General features: G+C 44.0%; 15 protein-coding genes across 15 annotated transcripts; all 15 read right to left on the bottom strand.

Annotated features, from left to right (window-relative positions):
* Window positions 1–832: 832 nt before the first annotated feature.
* TbgDal_VI3720 (hypothetical protein, conserved) lies at window positions 833–1,927 on the bottom strand (the record flags this gene model as incomplete). The annotated part of the gene is made up of 1 exon (XM_011775877.1): window positions 833–1,927. One exon carries the CDS (start codon window positions 1,925–1,927, stop codon window positions 833–835), a length of 1,095 nt encoding a protein of 364 aa, XP_011774179.1.
* A 1,207-nt stretch (window positions 1,928–3,134) lies between these two features.
* Window positions 3,135–3,626, bottom strand: TbgDal_VI3730 (hypothetical protein, conserved; the record flags this gene model as incomplete). Its single annotated transcript, XM_011775878.1, has 1 exon — window positions 3,135–3,626. The coding sequence occupies one exon, from the start codon at window positions 3,624–3,626 to the stop codon at window positions 3,135–3,137; it is 492 nt and encodes a 163-aa protein (XP_011774180.1).
* Window positions 3,627–5,643: 2,017 nt separating this feature from the next.
* TbgDal_VI3740 (hypothetical protein, conserved) lies at window positions 5,644–6,402 on the bottom strand (the record flags this gene model as incomplete). The annotated part of the gene is made up of 1 exon (XM_011775879.1): window positions 5,644–6,402. One exon carries the CDS (start codon window positions 6,400–6,402, stop codon window positions 5,644–5,646), a length of 759 nt encoding a protein of 252 aa, XP_011774181.1.
* Window positions 6,403–7,040: 638 nt separating this feature from the next.
* TbgDal_VI3750 (SH3 domain protein, conserved, putative) lies at window positions 7,041–7,865 on the bottom strand (the record flags this gene model as incomplete). Its single annotated transcript, XM_011775880.1, has 1 exon — window positions 7,041–7,865. The coding sequence occupies one exon, from the start codon at window positions 7,863–7,865 to the stop codon at window positions 7,041–7,043; it is 825 nt and encodes a 274-aa protein (XP_011774182.1).
* A 921-nt stretch (window positions 7,866–8,786) lies between these two features.
* TbgDal_VI3760 (hypothetical protein, conserved) lies at window positions 8,787–9,650 on the bottom strand (the record flags this gene model as incomplete). Its single annotated transcript, XM_011775881.1, has 1 exon — window positions 8,787–9,650. One exon carries the CDS (start codon window positions 9,648–9,650, stop codon window positions 8,787–8,789), a length of 864 nt encoding a protein of 287 aa, XP_011774183.1.
* A 1,281-nt stretch (window positions 9,651–10,931) lies between these two features.
* On the bottom strand, window positions 10,932–13,073 carry TbgDal_VI3770 (hypothetical protein, conserved; the record flags this gene model as incomplete). The annotated part of the gene is made up of 1 exon (XM_011775882.1): window positions 10,932–13,073. One exon carries the CDS (start codon window positions 13,071–13,073, stop codon window positions 10,932–10,934), a length of 2,142 nt encoding a protein of 713 aa, XP_011774184.1.
* A 2,584-nt stretch (window positions 13,074–15,657) lies between these two features.
* On the bottom strand, window positions 15,658–16,908 carry TbgDal_VI3780 (hypothetical protein, conserved; the record flags this gene model as incomplete). Its single annotated transcript, XM_011775883.1, has 1 exon — window positions 15,658–16,908. The coding sequence occupies one exon, from the start codon at window positions 16,906–16,908 to the stop codon at window positions 15,658–15,660; it is 1,251 nt and encodes a 416-aa protein (XP_011774185.1).
* A 549-nt stretch (window positions 16,909–17,457) lies between these two features.
* TbgDal_VI3790 (hypothetical protein, conserved) lies at window positions 17,458–17,616 on the bottom strand (the record flags this gene model as incomplete). Its single annotated transcript, XM_011775884.1, has 1 exon — window positions 17,458–17,616. The coding sequence occupies one exon, from the start codon at window positions 17,614–17,616 to the stop codon at window positions 17,458–17,460; it is 159 nt and encodes a 52-aa protein (XP_011774186.1).
* A 642-nt stretch (window positions 17,617–18,258) lies between these two features.
* Window positions 18,259–18,579, bottom strand: TbgDal_VI3800 (hypothetical protein, conserved; the record flags this gene model as incomplete). Its single annotated transcript, XM_011775885.1, has 1 exon — window positions 18,259–18,579. The coding sequence occupies one exon, from the start codon at window positions 18,577–18,579 to the stop codon at window positions 18,259–18,261; it is 321 nt and encodes a 106-aa protein (XP_011774187.1).
* Window positions 18,580–19,302: 723 nt separating this feature from the next.
* TbgDal_VI3810 (superoxide dismutase, putative) lies at window positions 19,303–20,094 on the bottom strand (the record flags this gene model as incomplete). Its single annotated transcript, XM_011775886.1, has 1 exon — window positions 19,303–20,094. One exon carries the CDS (start codon window positions 20,092–20,094, stop codon window positions 19,303–19,305), a length of 792 nt encoding a protein of 263 aa, XP_011774188.1.
* A 414-nt stretch (window positions 20,095–20,508) lies between these two features.
* Window positions 20,509–21,234, bottom strand: TbgDal_VI3820 (hypothetical protein, conserved; the record flags this gene model as incomplete). The annotated part of the gene is made up of 1 exon (XM_011775887.1): window positions 20,509–21,234. One exon carries the CDS (start codon window positions 21,232–21,234, stop codon window positions 20,509–20,511), a length of 726 nt encoding a protein of 241 aa, XP_011774189.1.
* Window positions 21,235–22,114: 880 nt separating this feature from the next.
* Window positions 22,115–22,936, bottom strand: TbgDal_VI3830 (hypothetical protein, conserved; the record flags this gene model as incomplete). Its single annotated transcript, XM_011775888.1, has 1 exon — window positions 22,115–22,936. The coding sequence occupies one exon, from the start codon at window positions 22,934–22,936 to the stop codon at window positions 22,115–22,117; it is 822 nt and encodes a 273-aa protein (XP_011774190.1).
* An 864-nt stretch (window positions 22,937–23,800) lies between these two features.
* Window positions 23,801–24,184, bottom strand: TbgDal_VI3840 (hypothetical protein, conserved; the record flags this gene model as incomplete). Its single annotated transcript, XM_011775889.1, has 1 exon — window positions 23,801–24,184. The coding sequence occupies one exon, from the start codon at window positions 24,182–24,184 to the stop codon at window positions 23,801–23,803; it is 384 nt and encodes a 127-aa protein (XP_011774191.1).
* Window positions 24,185–24,582: 398 nt separating this feature from the next.
* On the bottom strand, window positions 24,583–25,368 carry TbgDal_VI3850 (hypothetical protein, conserved; the record flags this gene model as incomplete). The annotated part of the gene is made up of 1 exon (XM_011775890.1): window positions 24,583–25,368. The coding sequence occupies one exon, from the start codon at window positions 25,366–25,368 to the stop codon at window positions 24,583–24,585; it is 786 nt and encodes a 261-aa protein (XP_011774192.1).
* A 318-nt stretch (window positions 25,369–25,686) lies between these two features.
* TbgDal_VI3860 (hypothetical protein, conserved) lies at window positions 25,687–26,304 on the bottom strand (the record flags this gene model as incomplete). Its single annotated transcript, XM_011775891.1, has 1 exon — window positions 25,687–26,304. One exon carries the CDS (start codon window positions 26,302–26,304, stop codon window positions 25,687–25,689), a length of 618 nt encoding a protein of 205 aa, XP_011774193.1.
* Window positions 26,305–26,416: the final 112 nt, after the last annotated feature.

The following is a 26,416-nucleotide window of genomic DNA, read 5'->3' on the forward strand; positions in this document are numbered from 1 at the left end:
CTTCACAACTGTACACTAGAAAATGGTTGTTGAAACGTATGACCCCTAACCACAACAAGTTCCCTTTCAAACAACCTGATGCCAATAAATACGTATATATGTGACAAATCGACTTGTTACCTCACGTTCCCCGTTGGTGAATGGGAAATGGGACCCACAACGCAAGTGTAATAGAGTTTTTCCTCAACAGCACAACGTCGAACAAACACTCTTGAGAATATGATGAGAAACGAAGGAATCAAAAAAGAAGGCCAAACCGAGATAGAAGCAGCAAAGCAAAAAAAAAAAATTGCATCACATGAAGAAAGGAACTTCGTACATGAAGAATTTCAGGACATAATAAAGTTTCGGCAGCAAAATATTTTGTGACTGGAATCGGGTTCTGTCAAACGCCACAACCACATTGAAGCATTTCAAAAGATAGCATAAATACCAAGCACTTGTAAGGGGTATGTAGGAGGGCCCCGTTATACATAAGTGCTGCTCACAATATCCACAGTGCAACAGCTAAAAGACGCCTTTTTAGCAGAAAGAAAAAGTTGTAATGACAAGAGCAGCAACAATTCTGACAAACCAGGATTCCATCCATCAAATTACCTGAAGTTTTTGCCAGCTTCGTAAACCACCACAGAACTCCCACAGAAGCTTCCATGACCCCACTTACTTTTTTTCCTTCTTGCGTTCCATTGACCAACCAACCCCCCCCCCACACACACACACGCAAAACCCATACATCATGATATACAGAAGAAGCGAATGCTAAGAACTACCATTTCCTTGTTTACCTTTGTTCAACATCAAAAAAAGATTATACGCACTTCGTTCGTGTGCCTTAAACGTTTCCAGCTGGCGCATTCTTACCCCCAACATCATTGTAATCCCCCCGCATATTCCCCTGCCGGAAGTTCTCCGCTACTTGGGAAATAAATTGGCCCCCTGTACGAAATGTGTCGATGTGAGGAACCATCTCAGGGAACTGTGTGATTCCCTTCAAACGATAATTGACAACTGACATTATGACCATGTATACGGCAAAAAGGGAAGTAATAAGGAAGAAGTAAAAGGAAGCGGAGTGACCTTTTTTATCCTTTGAATTACCGGACCCGTCAGTGGCATTGGGATCTGACGCTTGCCCAGAGCCGCTGCCACCATCGTCATCCGCTGTCCAGACAACGCCCACAGAAAGTGACATCACTTTATTCGCAGATATTGCAGGAACAAACGAGAAATACAAAACGCTGCTGTTCCACGGCATAACTTTACTGCTCTCATGTGTTCCAACATCTTGAGCCTCAGGCATTTTCAATAAGTGAAAATGCTGCGGCTTCCCACCATCCAGTGGCCCATCAGCCAACCGCAACATCACCGCCTTTGTCTTTTCCATGGGAACCGCTTGAAAGTATATTTTGGCGGGTAGGACCGGCTGCCCCAGACTCGTGGGAATGGGGGAAATAAATGATGTATGAGGGGATACGCTGATGAAGCAAGATGGATTGTTTGCGTGGTAGCTCCAGAAGCGGAACGGGACGGGGCCATCCGGTCTCACACGCCGTATTTCAACATCAATGTTGGTACCGGCCTCAACGTTCCGCAATAAAAGTATACCCGCGTCATCTGATACCGAAGTTGCAGTTGCACCTTCACGTAGGCGATATGTAGCATTTATTTGGGCCAAGCGCTCCGAAACCCCCTCTGTGTTCATTGGAAAGGGCCGCACGATAAGAACAATTGCCTCGCCGTCCCCGGGTGGTTTCGGAACTCCAATCCGCAGGAGATGATTGCTCTCACCAGCAAACCCCCGCACTTCACCGCACATGGGAACAACAACATGATCACTCCCATTGACGGCGAGTGTCAAAAAAAATTGAAATGCAATCAACAGAAGGCAGACGCCTGACACCTGATGTCCCTTTCCGTGTCCCAGCATGGTGTGTACTTCCCTAACCTTCGTCTTACTTTAAATATGTAAGCTACTCCAATCCAGCGATGGTGCGAGATTAGTCGTCATCAATTCGTTAAAAGAAAAAAAAAGTAGCAGTTGACAGAAAGCGGGAACAGAGTCAAGTAACCTACGCATGGGGAATGTAACATAGCGTAGCAGATGCGGTAAAAAAAAATAATAATCACAAAATATTCCCATGACACCGTTTGACAACCATCACCCCAGAGGGAACTGGAACAACACTACGTTATCGACAAGATGGCGTGCCTCATCGGCACTAATGTCATACCCATGCGTCTATAAAATTAGTGCTTTACTTTTTCCTCCTTGCCCACTACCCGAATTACAACCCCAGAATCCACACCCTCAGCCTCAATGTCATAGTTGTTTGTTTTTTTTTTCTTTGACCCACCTCCAAATCTTCATAATCACTGACACAAATTGACCTAATTACATATTTGTAATCCATCTTTCCCCCTCCACACACAAACACACACCACCACATCCTCTGAGAGTCTTCTTATTCCTACATGGCAAAACCCAGGTGCAGGCAGCTTCAAAAGAACATTCATTGAAGACTCGCATCTTTGGTCTCCAAAGCCAGCGAAAGTGTTCAACGCGTTCACAATCATATACATTGGAACAAAAAGGAAAGTGTGGTTTGTGCGTCCGACAACGCCCTGCACGACGTACACGGTGTACAGAAAATGTGCAGACAAACAAGACAATAACACGTAAAAATAAAGATAACAATGCCCCACAGCACTCCCGCCATCACTTTGTAAGGGTCGCACAAATAACATGGCGCACACCTCCAATGTTGAGCAGCGGGGCCGTGACGAACACAACACCAATCCCCCTTAGCTAATGGCGCAAGTGGTTGGTGCCACAATATTCGCGGTGAGATGTACCCAATTCAGGAACGCATTAGTAAATCGTTCCTTGACTTCGGAGGCACCGTTCCCGCACACGCATATAGGGAGAAATGCGGCAACCAAGAAAGGCAAGATAAAAAAAAAACGAACAGGCTCCGTGTACCACACCGTATGAATAACGATGACAAGACATCTCCTCTTGCATAAAGAAAATATAAATGAGATCCACCAACACAAGAGTCAATGTGGAGACAAGTTCTAGGAAACACAGAGATTAGTGAATTATGTCTGCCACACACACACACCCTTCCCCAATCCTAACGGCGATATTCCTCGTCACTTATACTGTTCAGTTCACGTGTCCTCATGACCGGTTTGTTGCGCTTCGTGCTCATAATACCACGCTCATTCAACTTCATGTTTGTTTTGGGTGGCTCACCGTTTCGAACGGACTTCAAGCGCGAAATTTGTTTGTTCTTCGAGTCCAACTTTTCCTTCACCTTCCCGGTGGGAATGCGAACCCCACGGAGAACACCAGGCCCAGAGAGTTCAACTTCCACGCCAACTGGAGCTTCCAATGTCACGTCCTCCGAACTGTCACACGACTCAAAGACCTCAGTAACGAGGGGCGCATCTTTTTCAGTAATGAATGACGTGGGTTCCAGTTCAATTACTTGAAGATGCTCGGGGAAAAAATGATCGCTTTCCTCAGAATCACTGTGGTAATGACGACGCAGTGACGACAATCGGTTACCGCTGTGGTCACTGCGCGAGTTGCGGGGGTTGGGATTGTCCCGTGGATCCTCCATAACTTGAGGAATGTACAAATCGTTACACCGTGCTCAGAGTGGACTCTGCCTTACTCTTGTCACCACTATTATTTTTTTCTACTTTTTGGCTCTTCGTTGCACTTTGGATTCGTCCCCCCTCTTCTTTTCCCTCACTTCTAGTATTTTACCCCACTTTTGGGTTGTTATATATATATATATATATATAACACTAGTAAGGTGAGAGGTAGATCCGGTGGTATTCGGTGAGTGTATACAGTGACTCCTTATGCAGTGATTCAGTTCCTCACTGCACTTTGTTTCCGTGTTTTCCTTAGGTATATTTTTTTTTAGTTTCCCTTTGCTTATTTTTGCGTCTTCCTCAGCTCGGGTTACACAGTGAGTATGTATACGTAGTGTTCTGCTGTTGCTATTACTGCCTTATGTGGCTTCTCGCAATGCTGTTTTCAACGAGTACAAAAGCCTTTCACCATCGAAAAACACACGACAGGCCGTGTGGTGCTCCCACGTTTTTTCCCCTCCCTATTCGGATGTCCTTTTAATTCCCTCCTTTCGTTTTTTTTGTTCTTCACAGTACCGTTCCCCCAACTTCTCTCCTGATAATAAACTATGAGTTAACAATCCGAACACGACTGCTTCAACAAAGTGAAGAAGAGAGTAAGCACGGATTAAATATGTAAATCCAACACCTTCCCGTCGCTATTATCTTCTCCCTTCCCCCTGTAAGCTCTCTTTGTTGCGGTGAAAATTGTCAGTGACCGAATGTCCGCACAGAAACGTAACCGTACGTGCAATAAGGCCAACACAGCTTGGAAATTTTTAAAATATATATATATATATATATTTTATAACGAAAAATAAATGGGTTGGATCCTCCCACGTAACTGAGTAAACTAAATGTAAGAAAAAGAAAATAAAAAACAAAAATGACAGAATTTATACGAAGGTTACGCCACAAGTAGTCAGGTATTTGAAATACATGTACCAAACAGGAGAAACATAAAGAGGGAGAGAAGATCTCGCTATTGAACAGTTTCAGATAATAAAAATGTAAAGAGTGTAAAAAGGGGTAAACTAGATTTACTACGCCCCACTACTCGAACCCCTCAACAGAGCGCAAGAGAATAACGATAACATCAACAAAACGAACAAACCGGTTGTCAATAAACTGACCTGCTGCCACCAGTTAGTTAAAGCTCTGCAGTCACATGACATAAAATGTGCGAGCACAAACACAACCGAGAGAAGATAACAACATAACGAATCACAGCTCCGTTCGAGGGGGCGTATATTCATGTTCACATCCAATCACACAAACTGTACATTTTTACCCAACCAACCAACCAACCAACCCCCACAGCTCACAGATTCTCATTACCTTAAAAAACAAAAAAAAATCACAATAAAGAAGAAAAGCAAAACAAAAAAAGGAACGAAGAATATAATATATTATTTGCGTTAGAAAAGGAGGTAAAAAAAATTAGAAAGGAAGTCACATGACGAATACCACCCGGTGAGTTGTTGCCAATGCCCGATTTACAACAAACAAGCAATCAATCAATCAAACAAACAAACAGAGAACAATCGAGAAAACGAAGGCACGAAATAAGCCACCATGTTGAGGACCCAACACCGAAACAAGCGCCACCGAAAATCTTCTCCCACACAAGATTAACGCTTGAAGGCGTAAGAACTCATAGGTGTGCAGGCAGCGCCCCTGCGCATATTTTATCAGTGATTTATCTATGAGCATATTCATCCAACTGTAGCATTGGTTCTCTTTCTCCTCCTCCTCCTCCTCCTTCTCCCTCTCCTTTTCTTCACACTCTTCATGTATAAATATATAAATGTATAATTCACAAATATATATCACATACACGCACAATTACATGTTATATATAAATACATGCATTGCATGTCTTTAAGTACAAAAATTGGTTAGTGTGTGGGCCTCCTGAACTTCCCTTGATTTGAGCAGAACAAGGGGGAAAGGAAAAAAGAACATCAAGTCTTCTGAATGCCGCACGTCCTGCAGTGGTTATGTCAATCTTGATTCCTTCGCTGAAGAAGGAGAAGAAAGAGCGCGCACTTTAGTCGCAGTGTAACAACCGAGTCCCACAAGTGTAACAGTTACTCCAAGGAGTGTCTTGGTATCCGCCTCCGAAGAAATAAACACAAATCCACCTATGAAAACCAAAACCGTCTTTAAATAACCGACAATATTTGTGGTTAGCGGAGATGTTTGACCCACTAACAAGAAAAAAGAAAGATTTACGCCAAAAGCAAGGATACACGACAGTGCAATTGTCCATACGCTTGTAGGGGTTACCTCATAGCTGCGCAGTTCCGTCAAACCATCAATGGGAACCGCAAACAACAACATGAGGGAACTTACAGGTGCTTGGTAAATCAAAAGTTGTGCTGCATTCACGCCGAGGTCCTTCTGCTTTGTATTTCCCCAAATAGTGTATAAGGAATTGGCCAGAATAGCTAATAAGGCCCATATTGTTCCCTCAACGGTCAGTCGCGTGTCCGCACACACCGTAATACCCGAACCCAAACATGTGATGAAGATGGCCAAAAGTGTTTCCTTTGTTTCCTGTTTATTGTATGCTGCATACTCAATCAGCACAATAAGGGGTGTACAGAGGATCTTCGATGTTTGGTAGACGCTCACAGTGTTGGCCAAAAGTGAGAAGTTGTTGAACACCACATACCCGCAAAACGCTGCACTTATGGTAAGCACCTGAGCAATGTGAAGTCTTTTTATTTCAAAGAACCCAAACAGTGACAGCATTAGACAACAAAGAATGACGCAATGAAGTGCATCACTGTTAAAAGTGTTACGAAATGAAACCCGGCTTCATTATATACCAGGCGCTTGTTTACAATAATTACTCCTACGCTGCTGACGATGTTAAGGAGCAAACTAAACAATACCTTCAGATTACCGCCACGCATCCACTTCAATACGACACCGTGCTCCACATTTTCATGTCTCGTCATTGGTGAGGTCACTGAGCGACTCCTCTACCCTTTGCTCTTATTAAAAACAAGCAAATCACGCACTGAAGGGTTTTTTTTCTTGAACTACGAGGTAAAACAAATGGGGAGAAATAGTTTATACCACTAAATACATGTATTTATATACCAGTAATGATCCCGGTAGTGAGAAATCGCACAAAACAACACGCGGCAGCAGCGCTGGAAAGACCCTTTTATTGGAAAGGGTTTTTTTTAAAAAAAGGATGTGAGAGTATCAAAAGGAGCCGTTTAACAAACAACGTGCAAAGGTAGACCACATGTGTAAATAGGTCTCACCGGCTCACATCTCCAATTCTCGCCTCGGTAACTCTATAGTTTCTTTTCTACACAATCTATGCTGCTTGTGCACTGGTGTTAAGACTTAATGGGATTATGAAGATTAGGTATTTGCTAGTGATCAATTCCACTGCTAGTCATCGAGCGAAGAATGTGGTCCTTTTCTTGTTCCAACATATTCTTCCAGCGCTTCCTCATCCTATCCATGGATAGATCTAAATCGCGCAACTTCACAGCAAGTTTCTCTTTCTTTTCCCTACACACTCCCACGTCATTCTTTGCCTCTTCCAGTGCAGACCGCATCTTAGCAAGTTCGTCTTGTCGCCGCCGCGCAAGTTGCTTAAGATGCAGCTCATTTTTCATGAAAGATTCAACAACGGCTCCTGTATCGTAAAGAAGGGAATTAGTAGAAGGATCTGTTGCACTCTGCAGGTTTGTCCCTAGCGTTTTACCACTTATTTGTGCCCTTCTCGTCGCTTGGTCCGTGTCACTCAGCGACCGCACGTGCGTGTTTGCAACTACATCAAGCTCCATCGCGTTGACATAAGATGAACCCCCCACCGTACCGACGGAATCATAATTGTTCCCTATCATACTATGTGAATTATGCTTATTTAACATATATGAACAGTCCAGTTTCGACTGTTTTGCAGAGTTGCACACTTTGGGTGATTCATCAACTAAAAAGGAGCAGTTTCCTAACGATGTTGCCCCTACCGCTGACGATTGTAATCTACTGTCCCCGCCAACCTGAGCGGCACTAGGAGTTAAGTGACTGAGTGGAACAAACCCCACGCGCTCCTTGTCACCAACAACTTCTACCTGTACCCACCCATCGTGCGTATCTTCATCAATAGCCGTAACAATTTCACCCTTTCGAACAGATAACTCCACATCCTCCTGCGCAGTGAAATTGCAATGCACTGTAAAGAGGGACATTACTATACGACGAGGGGGTTTCCAAAATCAATTGACTTCCACGTAGCAGAAAGTGAATACCCTCCCCCCTTCCTCTTAAGTATAAACTTTTTTTTAAAACTCTATTCAATGTACCAACACCTTCCCTACTTATGCTGCACTGCTCTAGCAACAATTAACAATTGCCACCGTCGTGTCACCAGTGATGTGATTAGACAATGCACTTTTCTAGAAAGTCGCCGAACCACCCGAGGAAGTTGACTTAACTGCGAAACATAACGAAAGAAGAAGTAAGACAGAACCACGAATTTGCAAAATATATACATATACATAATCATGCAACAACACAAATAGCTGGAAAGAGATCTAGAAAACAATATGGATTATAAACCCAACTTTCCGTAAGTCGCGACGCAATATATACAAACGAAGGGAGAAACATGTAGCAGCATCAACGTAAAAAGATACTTCTCTGGGTGAAACGAGAAATAAAAATAGAGAAATGAAATGCAACGAATGCCTCACAATATCGCAACTCTAACATATATATATATATATATAAGCCCAACACCCACATGTAAGACCGCACCATACAACGGTCAGCTGTACGATGTGGTACATGGAAAATTCCTATCGATGAACGCTTATATATATATACACACAGGTAAGAGCCTCTTTGTTAAATCACCAGACACCTCCACCCTCAAAAAAAAAAAAAGGAGCTCAAAGCAGTTTTGAGTTTACACGGCACTGTTACCGCCTCATGGCAAGTTAACCCGCACCCCCCCCCCCTCAAACACACAAACACACACACGAGCCGTATTTTCTCCATACCCGCACTTTCCTGAGGCTACGAGATATTACCACCAAATATAAACCAAAACCGGCCTAACTGCTCCTCCCAGGGTTTTGCTGCCGACTTTACGCTACCGAATCAAGGCGCTATCGCGTCTGACCGCGTCTAGCGAGAATTCGGTTGCGCTTCTCGCTTAAGTGTTCGTCCAGCATATTGCAACGCTTGTCGAGAACTTTTATATACATTGCTGCATTCATGAGAGCTGGATCGACCCATTGTTGCAAATGAGGAAAAGATGCCAGGTACCCATTGGAAGCACGTTTACTCTCCGTATCTGATGTAGCTAAGGAAGGAATAATTTGTGGTTTAAGTGATCGTGCGTGTGACCGAATTTGCCGAAAGAATCCAACTTCGCTACTATCTTGGCTCATCAGTATCCGACCAGCCTTTTCGGGTAAATCATCACTGACATCACTCAACGTCTTATTCTTTTTAAGCAGTTCTCGAGTCCTGTCGAGTACCCTGTACCCAACAGAAAATGGCAGCTCCAGCACTTGTAAAGAAAAGCATCCTTCCAATGCCGAAATTAAATGCGAGGAGTTTTTCTCTAGTATTCCTGTACCGACGAGATGTATCGATTTAATTGTAGGAACGCCCTGAATAATTCGACCAATTTCCGGTGAGGAGGCACTTGTGATACCGGGGTTCTTCGAAAGATCTAAATGAACCAAACACTTTCTCGTGCAAATGGCGTGTGCAAGATGTATGATGTCTAGATCCTTCAAACTGCACGAACGAAGACTAAGTGACTCAATGGGATTGGAACCCTTGAGAATAGCAGCAAGAATCCCAATGGCATCATCTGTAAAGGTATTATGATCAAAGACTAAATTGCAGTAAAAGTCATTGCTGCATATCGCATCGCGTAGACGCTGTAAGACATTAGAGTCCAGCACAAATGTGGTATTGTCGCTGAAGTCAATAGCACGACGCTCGTGGTCAATAATCATTGCTGACCTCTTCCCGTTGCCCTCAATTCAACGACACTCAGAAAGTCGCAAAAGAAAACCTTTTCTAAGCTTGACACAGGGATGATCATAAATATTAAAATAAGATGAAAATGGGGGGAAATAGGGGCGGATGCCACCGCAAGATAGGAATTTTAATTTTAACCAATATATCCAAATCAAAATAAAAGATTAGTACATGTATGCTTGTCCATATATATATATATATATATGTGGTAAATGTGAGTGTGTTTACTATACGGATCACCTTCATCGCGAAGCGTAACTCAACGGTATCATTTCACGGAACATCTCTCTTGAGGAAACGTCCGACTCGAGGGAGGGAAAGAGGGAAAAAAAACACCTAAATGGAAAGGGGGGGAGATGAGGGGGTCGTGTATTTCGAGAGTGTCGATGATGCACACAAAAAGAAACTCACTCACTCACATACGGATGGAATATGTACATGTGTGTTTGTGTTTTTTGTGAATGAGTTTCTGTTTGCATGAATGTATGCATGTATTCATACGTTTATTCTTCTTTGAAGAAAATGTAAGAAAGAAACGCGAATACAACGGCAAAAACAGCAACAACACAAATCAAAAATAAACAAAAATCACCTTTCGTTACTATCACTCTCAGACACTGAAAACAAAGAAGTCATGTGAAGGATGAAGTCCCAAGTTTCGGTGCGGTTGGTGAGAGCCCCCATCAGAATTTTTTTACAAAAAAAGAGATAAAACAAGTAGTGAGAACAAAAACAATATGCCCAGTAAAAGTATTTCACGTGCGTAGGAAGATGATGCAACACCGTGCTCTAGAAAGGAGGGAGGTGGGGGAAGGATGAATGAATTTTTTTTGTATAATGACAAAAAAAAGACTTGGGAATGCATGGAGAATAGAAGAAAAAGAGAGAGGAGGTGGAAAGCAAGGACAACATATCACCCGTAGTCGGTAATGTGTCAAATACACAACCTTCGGGGACCTCGGTGAAGTGAGTAAAAAAAAAAACATTTGCACATCCTAACTGATCCATATGGGGAGAAACACACTCCACACATTGTTTTCCGACCACTTGTGATGCCCCACACATTAGTAAATCAGTAACAACAAATATATAAACATACGCAGTGTACCGACGGCGCAGCAACACAAACAAACAAACAAACAAACAAGAGAGAAAGAAAGAGAAGGGTATAGAAAGGTTTAACGAGAGTATCACTTTCGACGCAGGGATGCGGCATGTATGTACATAAGTGTTGCCCTTGGTCAGTTTTAACTTTTTCACTCATCATTTACCTCCCCTTCCGATAGACACTCTTCCAAGTTAAGTTTTGCGTAAGTTTCAAACATGTCGTGCTCATCGGAAGAATTTTCATCGTAATCTTTTCTCACATTCCCTAATTTTACATCAAACTGGCCCTTTACCCTCCCGTCCCCTCGGCCCTTCGTTCCTCCTGCACTGAGCCCGCCATTTGATGCCCCTTCTTCCAAACTACCAGCCGAGTCGTATGAATCACATTCCTCCTCGTCCGTCTCCTCGACTTTTTCATCCCCATCCTCATCCTCCTCTTCCCCTTCCCCTTCCCCTTCTACTCCCACTTCTTCTCCTCCTTCCTCTTCTTCCTCTTCCTCTTCTTCCCCCTCTTCTTCTTGCGAATATTTCCTCTCCTGCAACTGCCCTTCTTCGCTTTGCCCCTCACTGGCCTCCTCATTATTATCCTCTTCGGTATCCTCGGCATCCTTATGCGTACGCCCTGCGGGACCATGTAGATCAGAGGCGTCGCCAAATGCACGTGGACCCATTGACTGCCGCCTAAGAAGAGCAAGTGGCGATTCACCATTGGTAAAGAGACGCCACAGGGCATCGGCTTGTCGTTGAGTTATGATTTTTTCCTCAACAAACTGTAAAAGATGCTCGTATTCAATTGGAACAGGTTTGTTGGCGTTCTTTTCCGGAAGCCCGAATGCCGTCTTCCGAGTCAAAAACGAGGCGCATTTAAAGGAGTCCTGCATGGTCGTATTATCCGTGATTTCTTCAGGGACATAAGATCCCACCCCAGCTTCCAATGGTGCGCTAATAGGGCGGAACGTTTTTGGAGGAAGTATTTTACTCTTTGGGGGAGCTTGTTTTCTGTCCTGTGCAAGTGTTGACAAGATGGTTGATCCCTTGTTCGTCCCCTTGACCAAAGCACCAGGCATAGGTGGCGACACAACAGGAGGGTCCGGTGCTGTTTCCGCTCTCCTGGGGACCTCTTTCACAAGCCTATTTAAGTCACGTTCCTTGCGCTTCGCATTTTTCAGTTCGTTTTTCAATTGTTTGACTTGTTCCTCCCAATTTCGCTCTTTCTCCCTCATCTTCGCCATTTGTATCTCACGTGTCTCTAACTCTTTTTGTAGTCGTCCCAACTGGTTTTCCGTCATACGTGCCTGTGTACTTCGGGGGCCCACGGGTGCAGGTCCTGCGCGACCTCGCGCTTCATTCGAGCGGCCTCGAGGGCCTACGACATTTCTTGCCTTCCCTGACCGCCCAGGCACACCATTGAGGAGAGGTGTCCCCAACAGTTCCTGAGCATTTGATTCTATTGCCCTTCCCGATGATTGTGTGCTCTCCACTGGCCGCCGCCCCGGAAACCCCTCAACAATTTCCAGCGGAGGAAGATGCCCACCCGGACGCTTGGGTGACTGGGCAAAGCTCTTTCGTCCCCCACTAACAGGCGGTTTCACCATACCCATATGTAAGGGAGGTGCTTGTTTTAACTGCCGTTGAGGGCTCGGTTGTTTCGGTTGCTGCGCCTGAAGTTGAGCCTTCACCTCATCCATGTTGAAGTTACGAGGTAAGCAGTTTGAGTCAAAGGTTTTGGGTGAATCGGCAACCAACGGACTGCAATGTGGAGATGCACCCAACCCAATTCGTTCCCGTACGTTTGGAGTACCAAGGAGGTTAGGCGCACCATTGCTTTTCGGTGGGCGTGACGTCAGGCCGACTGGTAGGGATTTGGTGTTATATTCATTCTGAGGTGCTAAAGGGTTACCCTCTGACGTGCTCATAGAGAAGTTTGGTGGCAGTGAGTTCGATTGGTACACTGGCCGTAACGCAGTAACGCCATTCCTAATTCCATTTGACGGACCCTGCTGCGCGCCCCCGGTAGATTTAACTATGAAGTCATCGGGGTCGCCTTGAGGAACAATTTTAATTTGATTGTCTTCAAAATTCATATTGTAAGTTTGCTCCTTCACAGTGTTCCTCACCCCATTAGCCAGTTTTTTTCCGATACCCGCCTCTTCTTTCCGCTTTTTGACCTGCGCGACCTGCTTGTCCAGAGCCTCCTTCAGCGCACGTTGTTTCATTTTACTTTGTATAACATCTTTCAGTTTCTCCTCCGTAAGTATTACTGGTTTTCCAAATACCACATGGTCGGACATACAGCCAACTAGTGAGGAGGGAAAGTACGTCTATGAGGAGCCACTGGCTTAGTCTTTACGCGGTTAATACTATAATAATAATAATAAAAGAAAATCTCGTACGGTATTTTGTATAACTGTCTGACAACCTGTAGTGTTCCTCTATCCCCTGCCTCTCTCCCTACGAGTACCTATACGCAGGGTGGATAGGACAGATGATAAAAACAAAAACAAATAGGAAAGGTGAAAAAGATACTACGTCTGGTGCCTCTGTATATTTCTTATCTTTAACTACACTAGCGCTTCCCTCGCCTTGATTTTTTCGTTTCGGTGGAGGTCAAGTTGATATTTCACACACTTCCTTCTAGAAATGACGTCCGGAATATTACCAGCGAATGTATATAATATTTATTTGCTTATATATTTATGTGCCAATGGGTGAAGTGATTACAGTTTAGGTCCGACTAACACCAGGATCACAACTGTGCCAATGCTAACCTGTAGTTATCAACAAAGGGAAACCTTTTGAGATGTGAGAAAAGTAATGGAAGCGGAAAAAAAAACGGGAACGATAATAGCGAGAGGATAGTAGCAAAAAGCAAATCACATTAGTAAACATATCACGAGTGCATGTCGGTAATACAAGAAAAACTGCTGGTAAGGTGGCACATTCGTTCCACAAAAAATAAATAAATGTGTTTCCTTTCGGTTCCAGGTGCCTTAAGTGCTGACTTTGACGCAAGGCGTCGACGTATGAAAAAAGCGTTTATTTTCCTCAACGGAGTCCTTTACAAGTGAATTGGCCCGAGTCAGCCGTAACAGTTGTGATCGCATCCACATTTACCTTCAATGGACATGCAAACAGCTGGGCAAAACTCCCAACTTGCAACCATTTTAAACAAATGGTTCATTATATGCACATGCATTAGCCACAAAATGGCTGCCAACCCACTCCAACCGCTCTTCTGAACCGCACATATCGGGGCCAAACTCCACGTACAACATTTACTGTTCGCTGGGAAGTCATTTATTCCCATTATGAAATATCACCATTTTATGCAAATTCAGAACAGGTATGTACTTGATTCTATATGTTTGATTCCCCTAACACAAATCCTGCAATAAGAAACAGAAGACTTTTTTTTTAAAAAAAAAAAGAGCTGAGGTTTGAAGGCACAAGCCCAAACATGCGGAGGAAACCAGTTGTAAATAGCATCACGAACTTCTTTAAGCAGCACCTTTTTAAAGATGTGCAGTATTGTGACAACAATATTAATAGTAAGGGTGGCAAACAAAAAAAAAATTCGTGGTTAACTGTCAGTCCACCCCATGGGTAGTTCCCCAACCCAAACACACATCATCACACACATAAATGGTGCAGATGTGACAGAAACGGCCATCGGAACTTCCCGCGAGGGGAATAAATGGAAACCAATCAAAAAAAATGGTTAACACAACAACACACATACAATTTAACTTGATACCGTACACTTCATAATGGACCTCATCCCGCCAGATACCGCACAGAAGCTAAATAAACCATGGTGGACGCAAGAAAGGCACAAATGTCACCGATATCTCTTTTTTCTCCTCCCTCAACCCAAAAGCCCCAAATATTTAAATCCTTCTCTTTTTTTAAGTTACCTTCCACCGACCACAAGATGCATGAAGGAGAACAACATGAAAGGGGAGAGGGAAGAGGAAACAAAAAGGTTCGACAGCTGTAATAATATGCGTATGTTTTGCGTTGCAGTTCAGTGGCGCGCGCCAATCGCTCATCCAAATTAATAGGATAAAAGGGAACTAGTCGCCGCAACTCGAAAAAAAAAATGAGCGATAACTATAGGCTCAGTGGAGGTCAGACAATAACAATATCAACACATGCATCTACACGCGGGGTGTTGGCGTACAAACCGTTAGGTATACCACCCATTGAATGGCTAATATATGTTCTTAAATGCACAAAGGAGTGTGTGAACATGTATATATATATATATACCTTTTCACAATGCAAACAAATACATATGAACACACTTCTTTAACCCACAGAAGCGTAGCATCATCTCCACTTTTCACCTTTGCCCCTAAACAACATATTTAAATTTGTTTTTTTTCTAAAAAAGGGGGGGTATTTCGTTAAAGAAATATACCCTTCCTTCCCCCAATACTTCGCTTGTTTACTATTTCAGTGCCACAAACACTTTGACGCAGCCCAGAATCACGAATAGAGTATGAGTTGTTTCTCCATTTCCCTTTTCCATATGCTTCCATTTGCAGGAGTAAAGAGAGAAAAAGAGAAATTGAGAAACAACTCATATGTTAGGTCACAATTGGATAATAGCATCTTCCAATATGTCTTCACGTCGTCTCCCATTCACAAACCTTTGCACTCGTCAAAAAGGAATTAAAAAAAGAGAGTAAAAAACAGCAACCCACTACTGGCAAACCACTAAAATTCACGTTCACCATCCACAACCGTTGCCTTATTCGCGCTCGCACAACAAACCACACCTTTTCATCCACCATTATCCCTATTTTACAGGCATGCGCAGCAAAATGTGCGCGCAAGTTGGAAAAAAAAGGAGGGGTTGATGACACAAATTGTTTAGGAGGAAGCACCACCGTTGGCCCCACCTCCGCCATTATTCAGTAGAACATTTTGGAACTTAAGCATGAGATTCATCACTTCTGGGTCATTCATATGTTGTTGAAACGCAGAGGGGCCATTGCGTTGCACATCTTCCATGATGGCACGTAACCTTGGATTGCGTCCCGCCTCTTCTTCTTTAAATCGCTCCAATGCCTCGCGGTCGATATCTCCAAACAAACGTGTGAAATCCACATCACCTCCTGCTGAAAGCATTCCCATACCTGAACCCATCAACCGGGCCACCTCCTCCGGATTATCGGATAAACCGCCAATACGTGAGGCCATTTGTACCACTGCCTGGTTGAACTGTGGGTTCGACATTAGGCGCGTGGCGGTCTCAACAAATTGCGGGTTCTTCATCACTTCCGCAACCTGAGAGAAATTGAACATTCCGTCTGCACCAAAAGGAGTTCCACCCATTCCCGCAGTGGCAGAGTTGCTCTGCTTTGCCTTTTCCTCCACCTGCTTCAGGTCCTCCCTGTAACGTTCATTGGTGGGATCCAACTCACATGCCTTGCTGAAGGCGTCAACAGCACGCTGATAATTCTCTTGGTAGAAGAGGGTTGTTCCGAGTCGTGAGTATGCTTTGGCATATGTAGGACAAATTGAAATGGATCGCTCACAGTCAATAATCGCACTGCGGTAGTCCTTTAAGTGAGTGTGAGCAGCTGCTCGATTGGCGAAAAAGACGTGGTTTTCGGGTTCCATCTCAATTGCTTTGGTGTAATACGCCACGGCTTGCTTATAGTTGGCGAGCCCCATGAGTTCATTCCCCTTGTTTTTGATCTCTTCAGCTGTCATTCCCTCATATGGGTTGTTACGCTTTTCAAACTTTTCCCTCGCTTTCTCCAGACGAGAATTATACTCCTCTGACCCCTCTTCAGCACCTGCAAAGTAACCTTTCTTACGGAGTAAATCGAGAAAGGCGTTAAATTTATCATCCTGCTGAATGCTGACGCTTTTCTTCATTTCGTTTAGTGCCTGTTGAAAGGCTGGGAGAAGCGCAACGCCCGTGTCGTGGCAACCGCCTACACCTGCAGGATCCACACCATATTCCTCACCTAGCAACTGCACAATGGCGGTCACACGGTCAGGTGTGGAAGTTTCAGTGGACCGTATCATTTGAATGAAGGAAAATATAAGCTTCTTATAATCTTCCGTAACAGCCTGGGGGACCGGTACAGAACCTTCAGCTGCTCCACTCATTGGTTTATTTGCGTTGATAGAGTTTTAGTTACTTGTGCGGGAAAATACCTAAAATATATAAGTACGTAAATATATTTTATGTGTGATAAGGTATGCTCAAAAATAATGGCGCACCTTCTTTACTATTGCTTTCACTAGCGCACGAAAATCCGCCGTTGAGCAAACGAGTTTAAAATAATAATAATAATAGTTAAAAAAAGTAGGGGAAACACATGTATAAGATATCAAACATATCCCTTCATACATTCTGTTCAATACCGTCAGCTTGCAGTGTATGAAAACCATCCACCCGTTACACCCGCATGCAAACAAACACGGACCTCTAAACAAAATGACCAATAAGTTGACAACAAGTGAAAACGAGGAGAAAATAAAAGAAAAAAAAGTGTGGCTGCATTTGTCACTCAACATTGACACATTCCGCTGCACACTCCTGATGAAAGACGACGGGAGGGTTGTTTTTGTTTTTTTGTTTTTCCTCCTCTCACCTTCTCAGTGATTGAGCGACAACTGAAGTGGCAGCCCCCTTCCCCGGCCTAAACGGACCGTTTATTTCTTTCCGCCCTTCATTTTCGCAATGGCCTCCTTTTCAGCCTTCTGCTGTTCGCGCATTTTATTACGAAACGCGACGTCGTCATCGTCCAACTCCTGCCGATCCTTCTTAGGTGCTTTAAGAGGTTTCTGTTTACCACCTTGACGTGTGGACATGGCGAGTGGAGTTGTTGGTTACGGCTGGTGTCGTTTGTTTTATTGCTGGTATAAGATGTTCTGCTTGGAACTTTGAGGCTTCGGAGAAACGCACTGGAAAAGATCAGGAGAAGAAAAAAAGAGAAGAATAAAATATTATTATATATATATATTATTATTTGCTTTTATTAATGATCTCTCCCGCATACACACATATGAATATATATATATATATATATATATATATATATATATGCATACGAATACGAACATGAACACGAATATTTCCACTTCCACACGCAGGCAGAAAAAAAAACATGGAGAGAAAGAAGATAGCAAATGTAATAGCTTCTGAGAAGCACATATTCCGGAACCACGCAGTAGCACGCAGCAGTGCGATATTTAAAAAAAAATAATAATAATAATGAAACTGCTGCAAGCTCGGACATTTTCACCTCCTACCACCATGGTCTTCACACACAAACACAAATACTCATGCATGTATGGACGAGTTAATATAAGAGAATAAGAATTTTCTATTCTCTCAAAAATGTTCGCCCAACCGTCGTATCATATATATAAATAAATATATATATATTATATTCAGGTGAGTCGAAAAAAAAAAAATGACGCAACGTTCCGGTGCCAAGTCCCGTCAAGCAATTACAAACTTCCCTTCAAATGGCAAGCGCCGTCAGCTTCGTGAATCTCCAATTTGTACTCCTGCACAGGGCTCAACACACCTGTGAATGGCGTCTCAAGGAAGGAACCATCAGCCTCCACGCGTCGGATGTGTGCCGTCATCGAAAAGGTGGTTGCTTGTACAATTTTTTGCTCCAGTTTAGCAGTTTCTCCAGGTTTTATTGTAAGGTTCACCTCCTCATCAGCCGCATCAGGAACGGCATAAAAGGCTTTAACCTTTACCTCTTTCGAAGTCAGATTCTTCACGAGTGCGGAGTACACATGCGGAGGGGCGCGCACCATTTCGTTTGTGTTGTTGTATTTTCAGAAAATAACAAAGGAAAAAAAACAATAATAATGATAATAATAATAATAATAATGGCACTGTGAAGGTAATGAAACTGAAAACTTCACCTCCCTGTTATTTTCGCTGGTTACCAAATATTTTCCTATCTTTTTCTTTATAATAATTTTTTTTAATGAGAAAAATAAAGAAAAGTGTAAACCAATAAAACATAAACGGGGAAAGTTAGGAGATGATGAATCCACCGAAGGCTAACATTTTAATGTAAACATTAATATATATATATATATATATATACTCAAAACGGAACATGTAAACACGAAATGGTTCTTGCAAAAAAAAAAATGAACTCCCTCCTGCCCAACATCGGTAGTCAGTCAAGAGAAGAAATGAATTCGCTAGCAGAAAATAAATGATCTGCATGACTACCTGTAAAAATACAAAAAAAAAACGAACGAGTCCCCTCGCATATATCATTTAACCACTGCTTACACCGTGTTCAGATGAGGCGCCGTGTTGAACTTTTAAAAAAAAAAAAGAAAATTGGAACGGATACAGAAGAGAGGCCTCCATAGCGTGACCAACAACAAGTAATTTGACGTGTGCAACACAACACGAGATCACACATGATCAAATTCTTTCATCATTAACGTCGGCATAGTCAGGCCTGGCGATACTCTTCAGAGGTGTTTTACTGACTGATCAACAACACATGTCGCACATTAAACGACTTGTCCAATAGCCATAAGATAATACCGCTCCGCTAAAGGCCAGTTACATGCCTTAAAATAGTTTTCAACGTATTGTTTCAACCCTGAAGTCCCGTAGTCTAAAATGTAGGCACTCTCATGAACATTCAGTGCAAGAAGGGGAATAAGATCGCTAGCGATTGGACATGAACCGTGAGGAAACTCCACCACATCAAAATGCATCCCGGACCATACCAAATACACCCAACCACACCGTTCTTGGTGAGAAGCCGCTGTTACCCATACAATTCGGCGGACTTCATCCATTGCATCGGCGGAACCATTAGTTCCGTACTGCAGCTGTAGTGCCTCACGTAACCGCGGTGGAGGTGCAGTACCCCATGGGCGCAGAGACTTGTAGAAGAAGCAGTAATTAAAGTGTTCCGACGCCGCAGTGTGGGCTACGGCTTGTGTAGCGTCAAAAGAAGTTTTCCGTATCACAGTTTCGAGATTGTGTCCCTCAAGTGGTGTGCCTAATGTGTGACGGTTGAGTGTTTCCACAACATCGCGATGAAAGAGGGAGTATTGCATGTCGAACTGATCCTTGGAGAAAAGAGCAGGAATACCGCTCGAAACAGGGTAGTTTAATCGTGGTTGACTGAAAAATCCGGTTTCCTCTTTTGTTTTGTCAGCCCGGGCCGCAGCAGCCTCCGTCTCGCGAAAAACTGCGGTTGCGATATTGGAAGGCATAAAAGTCTCTCCCATCTGAACAGACGCGCCCTTTGGGACGTATGCATGATAACTAAGGCGCCGGCACAAACGCATAAGGTAGACCTACAATTCAAGTGCTTTCTGCAGAGACTAATATACGCTTTGCCGCTTATTGACGCTATGCCGTACAAAACGAGACAATTAAAGTGAAAAGAAAAGACACATGATATGTAGAGAAAAACAAGGAGGGAGTACAAAAAAAAAAAGAGGTTAAGTACATGACAACAATAGGGGGTAGACCACAACACACACATATATATATATATCGCAATAATGATCGCGCGTCGAATATGTCACAACGATAAGATTGCATACTCCTCTCCCGTTTGACCTCATGCAACTCTCCCCGTCTCATCACTGTCTCGGGTGATTGACCGCGGAAGTGAACATTTAATAAAACAAAAACTAGCACAGGAGGGCCTTTCAGAATTGCCTGACACGCTGGACCGGTACAAAAAAATCGTGCAATCAATTAGTCGAGACCTCCACATGAGAAGGTTGTGGTACCGCTGAAGCCAACTGCTGTTTCTTCGCCACCGCAGCGCGCGCAATGTCACGCAATAGTTGCTCCTTGTCGATTCCGTACTTTTCTAAAACCTCTTCAACCTTTTTTCCGTCTTCCATGGGGAGAATTTCCTTTTCCATCGACTCCACAAGCATTTGAGCCTGCTTCTGCAGGACAAAATTTTTTTGTATTTCCTTCTGCCTCACTAAAATATGGCGACGGATTCGCTCTCCATACGTGGAGCGTAGTTCTGGGCCACTGCGCTTCAAAATAAAGTTATCGAATCCACCATCCTTCTCAACTTCAAACATTGCCGCCTCCACCATTGGCACCTGTACCCAGTGGTCAAGCACATCACTATAGTGAATCCCCGTCTTCACATACGGGTATTTCAACTGCCGATAAACGTTTTGAACCTGTCGGGACGTACGCACCCGCTCACGAACACGTTCGTTGAGCCAAATAACATCCATCTCTTGCGGTGGTTTCGGTAAAAAGGAACGCTGCGTAACACCACTCATACGGTAAAGAGAATAACGATTAACTTTGTTACACCACGCCGCCCATGGCGGGAGGCCCATCGAAACATAACGATTAACCAGCCCCCGAGGCGGCCCATGCGGTGCAACTGATGTTTCTGGATTTAGCGCGAATGTTGAAAAGAGTCGAACATCTGTGTTCCGTAACATTCCCTACTCTTCCACCCACGCGAGGGGTTAGAAAATCACTCAAAACAAAAAAAAAAATAGGTCCAGCAAAAGTAAATAAAGAAGAGACTAAAATAAATAAAAAAAAAAAGAAGAGTGATACTTAAGTGAGGAACAAAAAAAAAGGGAGAAAATATATTACGACATGGATGATTTGAGACTACCACATGGGAAATATGGCTTAAAGTGTCGGACACACGATACAAACACGTGTTACTTTGACTTGTTGACATCATGGTCTCATATGAAAAATATGTCGTGTCATCTGTACGAAAATAATAGTCACAATATTAAAGATAAAATACATATTTCCATTTCTTCACTCATTTATATCATTAGGCGACGCAGTCGAGAGTTTCGTTGATCTCCCTGCGATTGAAACAAAACCAAGAGAAAAGGCATAAATAATATCATCAACAAAAAGAAAAAAAGGGGGAAAAATGCAAAATAATTAGAGGCTGCAAAAAAAAAAAAACTTCGCGGGCTGCCAAGAAAGCGTAATGGCAACGTCAGCCACAAATAAGAAAGAAAAAAGAAGAAGCGATACAAAAATTAAAAAATTAAAAATCGATATGTGACGCGAGTATACACAACGGGTCCCCCATTGTAGCAGCACCCCAATCCCTGAGTAACAAACATTATAGTTAGTTACTGGGATATTTGTGAAATGAAGTATGGTGGTAACTTACCTCAACGCACCAAATAAAGTAAAATTGGACGACGAATGGCAAACAATAAAACGAAAGCGTACGTGGGGAGGAAAGACAAGCATGCGTGTATTTCAAAATTTTAATAATAGCAATGACAGAAAAAATATTTGAAAAAAAAATAAATCATGTGCATTGTCTGAGATGTGAAAACATTAGTGAGAAGCACCGGGTGGGGGTAGGCAAATGGGAAAGGACACATGAAATTGAACAGGAGTGTAAACATAAAGTTCTCCACTGCGCACCGAAAGCGGCATCACATAAACTCCAGGAAGTTGTGTACCTGGTGGAGCAAATCCAATGCCTGTTTCATCTGTTTGTTCCTGTGCCGTTACTTTGTTGATTGGTTGAGTTACCCTCCGCCGCTCTGTTGGAAGAGAGAAATTGTTAGAAGGGGAGGCAAGCTCAGTGAACAATTCGCGACCAGCACCCGTCGGAACCGTGGAGGAGCTTTCAGTTGATTTCGGCTCGATGAAGTTGCGGTCAGTAATACACGTGTCTGGAGAAACACTCCACGTGTCACCACGGTAAGGTTCCTCGTGATGGAAGAGGCAACGTGAGCCAAACGCACAGAGGCCAGTTTTACAGAATTGTTTGCATAACTTCTTTTTCCCAAAAGTGTGAGGCTTCACAGTCGGCGAACGCATGCAGTTGCCCTCCGTGTGAATTACTTCTGCCGGGCTGGAGCCGACCCTCCCGGTGAGTGTTGATGTGACTGCGCGGGTCCGCACTTCGCCCTGTTTTTGCAAGGACGACACAACGCAGCTCACATATTCCTCCAAATTCTCCATGTTGTGAATGGGTCGTGACATGTCCACTACTCGAGATACCTCCCATGGTGATACACTGAGATATGCTGCAAGCACTCGAATAGCCGTGTCTGTTGTGAAGTCACCGCTGTGAGTTGGAAATGAAGCACGAATGAACGACTGCAAGTCACTGAACTTGTCCAAACCGGACCCGGAAGGGAACCCCATAAAAATGCAAGTGACCGCTTGTCCAATAAATCCAAACCAGTACACAAACGAGTTGTGGAAAGCCTTCTCTCGGACAATCAAAATCCTTCTTTACTTCCGCTGCTTATCTTATTCTTCCTACTGCGATGGTAAACCGAATACACACACACACACGCACACGCCCCTTTCGTCTCAGGATTTAGGTGGACAAACGGAAAACAAGGAAGAATTCAAGTAAAATTTATGCAAAAAAAAAACCTAGCGAAGAGTATCACAGCTTTCAGACGAAAAGAATTCAGGCAAACAGTACCATTAATTCTTTTTACCACGGAACAGCATCAAACTCCGTATCATCGGAGAAGGGAGCGGACGCCCCTATAAGAATAAGGATTGAAAACTCACAGAGAGGAGTTTGAAACCCCTTCCCCCTACACACACACACACAGTAACAAAGGGAAGAACAGCATGCGTTAACAAAAACACACACGCATGATAGAAAACCTCAAATAGAGTAATAGGACGCGGCTGGGGTCTCTTTACCCTTCAACCATTACAGGAGAGCATTAGCGACAAACAAAAGAAAAAAACGCATTGACAAAGGAGGGCGGACAACTTTCCCCAAAGTGGCGCTCCTCACGTAAGAAAATGGGCCACTGCCTCAATAACTCGGTCACAAGCAAAGGTTTTTAACTAGGTGCCTACTTGAATTTATGATGGAATACGGGCAACGCGACGAAGGAAGAAAAACAAGGTTATATTACATGGATATTACAAGCAACCCAAGTCCATACAAATGAGAAACTGATTAGGCGAAAACAGCATACCGCGATATTTAAAGAGCCCCAACACTCACGGGACGGTTCATACAGTACAGGAACGATAAGGCTAGTTGGGCATCAACTGCTCATAGTCGTATCCCTCTTTCCCAGAAATATAGAACCAAATAACAACGAGACTGAACAAACCGGGGATTATGCAAATTGCGCTGACAACAATTAGCGCGATGCTGCGAGGGACATCCCACGTGAAGTAAAAACAGAGAATAGCAAGGGTAAGGAGAGTCAAACCAACGCCTGAAAGGGCAAAACCCAAAACAAACGAGCTCCAGCCATTCCAGTACAAGTCACCCACACGTCGTTCCGCACCCATGGGATCGTGGGGACATAACCATGCGCAAAACTTCGACGTACCTCTGGGAAACTTTTCGTCAGGTTCAATCGGTACCTCCATAACATCCGACCCGACTGGCCGGTACCGGATACCGCTCATATTTGTCTACTACCTGAGGAAACAGAAACAAACTGCCGATGCTTGTGTAATCAGTTTGGTGTATGTTTCCTTGAAAGGGGAAAAAGAAAAGGGTAGAAAGAAAAGAAGAAGGGCAACGTGCGTGGTCGTATAAGAAACACACATACTTATCCTATCGGAGCGAATCAACGTATAGCAACGGTGCAGAAAACCGGGAATACATTTGTACTTCCTATAGAAAAAAGTGAAATGGACATGCTCCATCTTTCAAAAAATCAGCCGCCATCCACCCATCCCTCTTCATTCCAGCTAAACTTCTGTCGGCACGCTAGGAGACCGATCACCAAATAATCAGGGGGAACTTATGAACAATTTCAAATGTATTCTCATAGCTTGATAGATCAAATGCGCTACTCACTTCAGTGTGCCGTTGCTATAGGGTAAGATGTTGATGGGGAACCCTGAAAAACCTGTGGGTAGTCGCGGCGGAGAGCATCCATTATATTGTCCACTGACGCCCGAATATCGCGAGCAGAACCCGCAGCGCGCGATATCGTTAAGGAGAGTTTCCGATCGTTTGCCACCGCAATGCAAGCCGCAAGGGCGGCCACGATGTCCTGTTGTTGAGTTCGATAACCGTGGAACAAATCCGGATAACGCTGGATAAAAAATTGATCAAATGTTAGCGCTGGGTTAAACCTGCCCGCCGTTTCAAATTCTTCCTTTAAGCGCATCTGCTCCCGGTATGGAAGCAAAGCGCGGAGAAGTATATAATAAGCCACACTGTGTGGAGGAAGCTGCCACGACTGTATGTTCTTGAGAAGATATATCGGAGAGTTTGTGTCGGACAGCTGCATCATCGCCAATATAAGCAATAAAGCTGTGGAAAAGAACAAAAAACGCAACATCTGCATAGCCGCTGCAGGAGGCTGCGCCCCACACGCACCGCTGCTACAACTACCGCCACCCTGTGATGAATACTGCGGCATGGCCTCCACTATTTTTTTCGAGAATCGCTCACGCAATTGCCGCTCACGCTCCAATTCCTCGCGATCTTCCTGCTCTGCATTTGCCTTGTTCTCCTTATTGCACAGAAGAGATGTAGTGTGTAGCACACATTTGGGCTCTAGCATGGCCAATCCTGGGATGGGTATCCTTCTCGGCAGCCGGTTTATTAATGTCCCAGTCATTCCTGATACAGTCATTGAGGCTCTACACTGCGTATGTACACGACCGCGCCTAAGATACGTGCGAAATGTATATTATGCGTTGTGTCATCCAAGATAGGAGAGAAATTAGGGAAACATAGAATACAAAACAAGGGTTAAAGTAAGATGACCATTCTCAAATCAGGGCCAACATCAATGTTCGAAAGTTGCGCACACACAGTAACTCTGAAACGTTTAGATGACGCGGCGGGTGGAACACGACACACACACGCATACACAAAGAGGAGGATCGAACGACCCAATGAAATGGTACGCGCACTAACAGATGAAGGGAATGAATCAGCGCTACCACGGCTAATAAAGTGCGAACATGGAGTTCATTTTGCGCACATGTATTCTTACTTTTACCCGCTTGTTATCGTACACTTCACGGTTAATGCCCAGCTCCTCTGCCCCGGGTAGGTAGAGCCAGCACCAGTTGTGCCCCAATTCTTGTATGCCCGTTCGCCGGTCCTTCTCACGGAATTCTATCAGACGAGGGTCTATACGCACCTTGTATTGCTCCCACAGCTTCTGTGCAACATCCCTCTTGCGAAGTGGACAGTTAATGAGAAAGCCCTGTCCCCAAGACTGCCGCCCGAAGAGCAGGTAGCCTGTGTTCACCCGCCAATACACGTCGAGCCACTGCCGCTTCCGTGCAGCAAAATCGAGGAACTCTTCATTACGTTCGATAAAGCAGTCATACTTGTCAGTGTCGGGATTGTAGCACCACAACCCGCGACGAAGTTCCTCCGTGGGCGTTACAGCGTGGCCCGCTTCCATATACTTCCGCGCCACCTCCAGTTTGACAAGCCGCTCCTCACCTGCAAACCCTCCCTGCGGCCCTAGGATCGTCCTCGTGAATAGTACTGGCATGTACTCCAGCTGCAGCTCTGGGGCCATCTCACGAAAAAGACGAGTAAATCGCAACATGTTACCTAACGCTCACCCACCTTCTACCTCTGAATTTCCCTCTCCACTCTAACCACAACAGCAGGACGCAAAGGGTGGAAGAAACCGAGACCTATTCGGTACACCCCTCCTG

The sequence above is a fragment of the Trypanosoma brucei genome, chromosome 6, assembly GCF_000210295.1.
Source record: "Trypanosoma brucei gambiense DAL972 chromosome 6, complete sequence".
NCBI classification, from domain to species: Eukaryota; Euglenozoa; class Kinetoplastea; order Trypanosomatida; family Trypanosomatidae; genus Trypanosoma; species Trypanosoma brucei.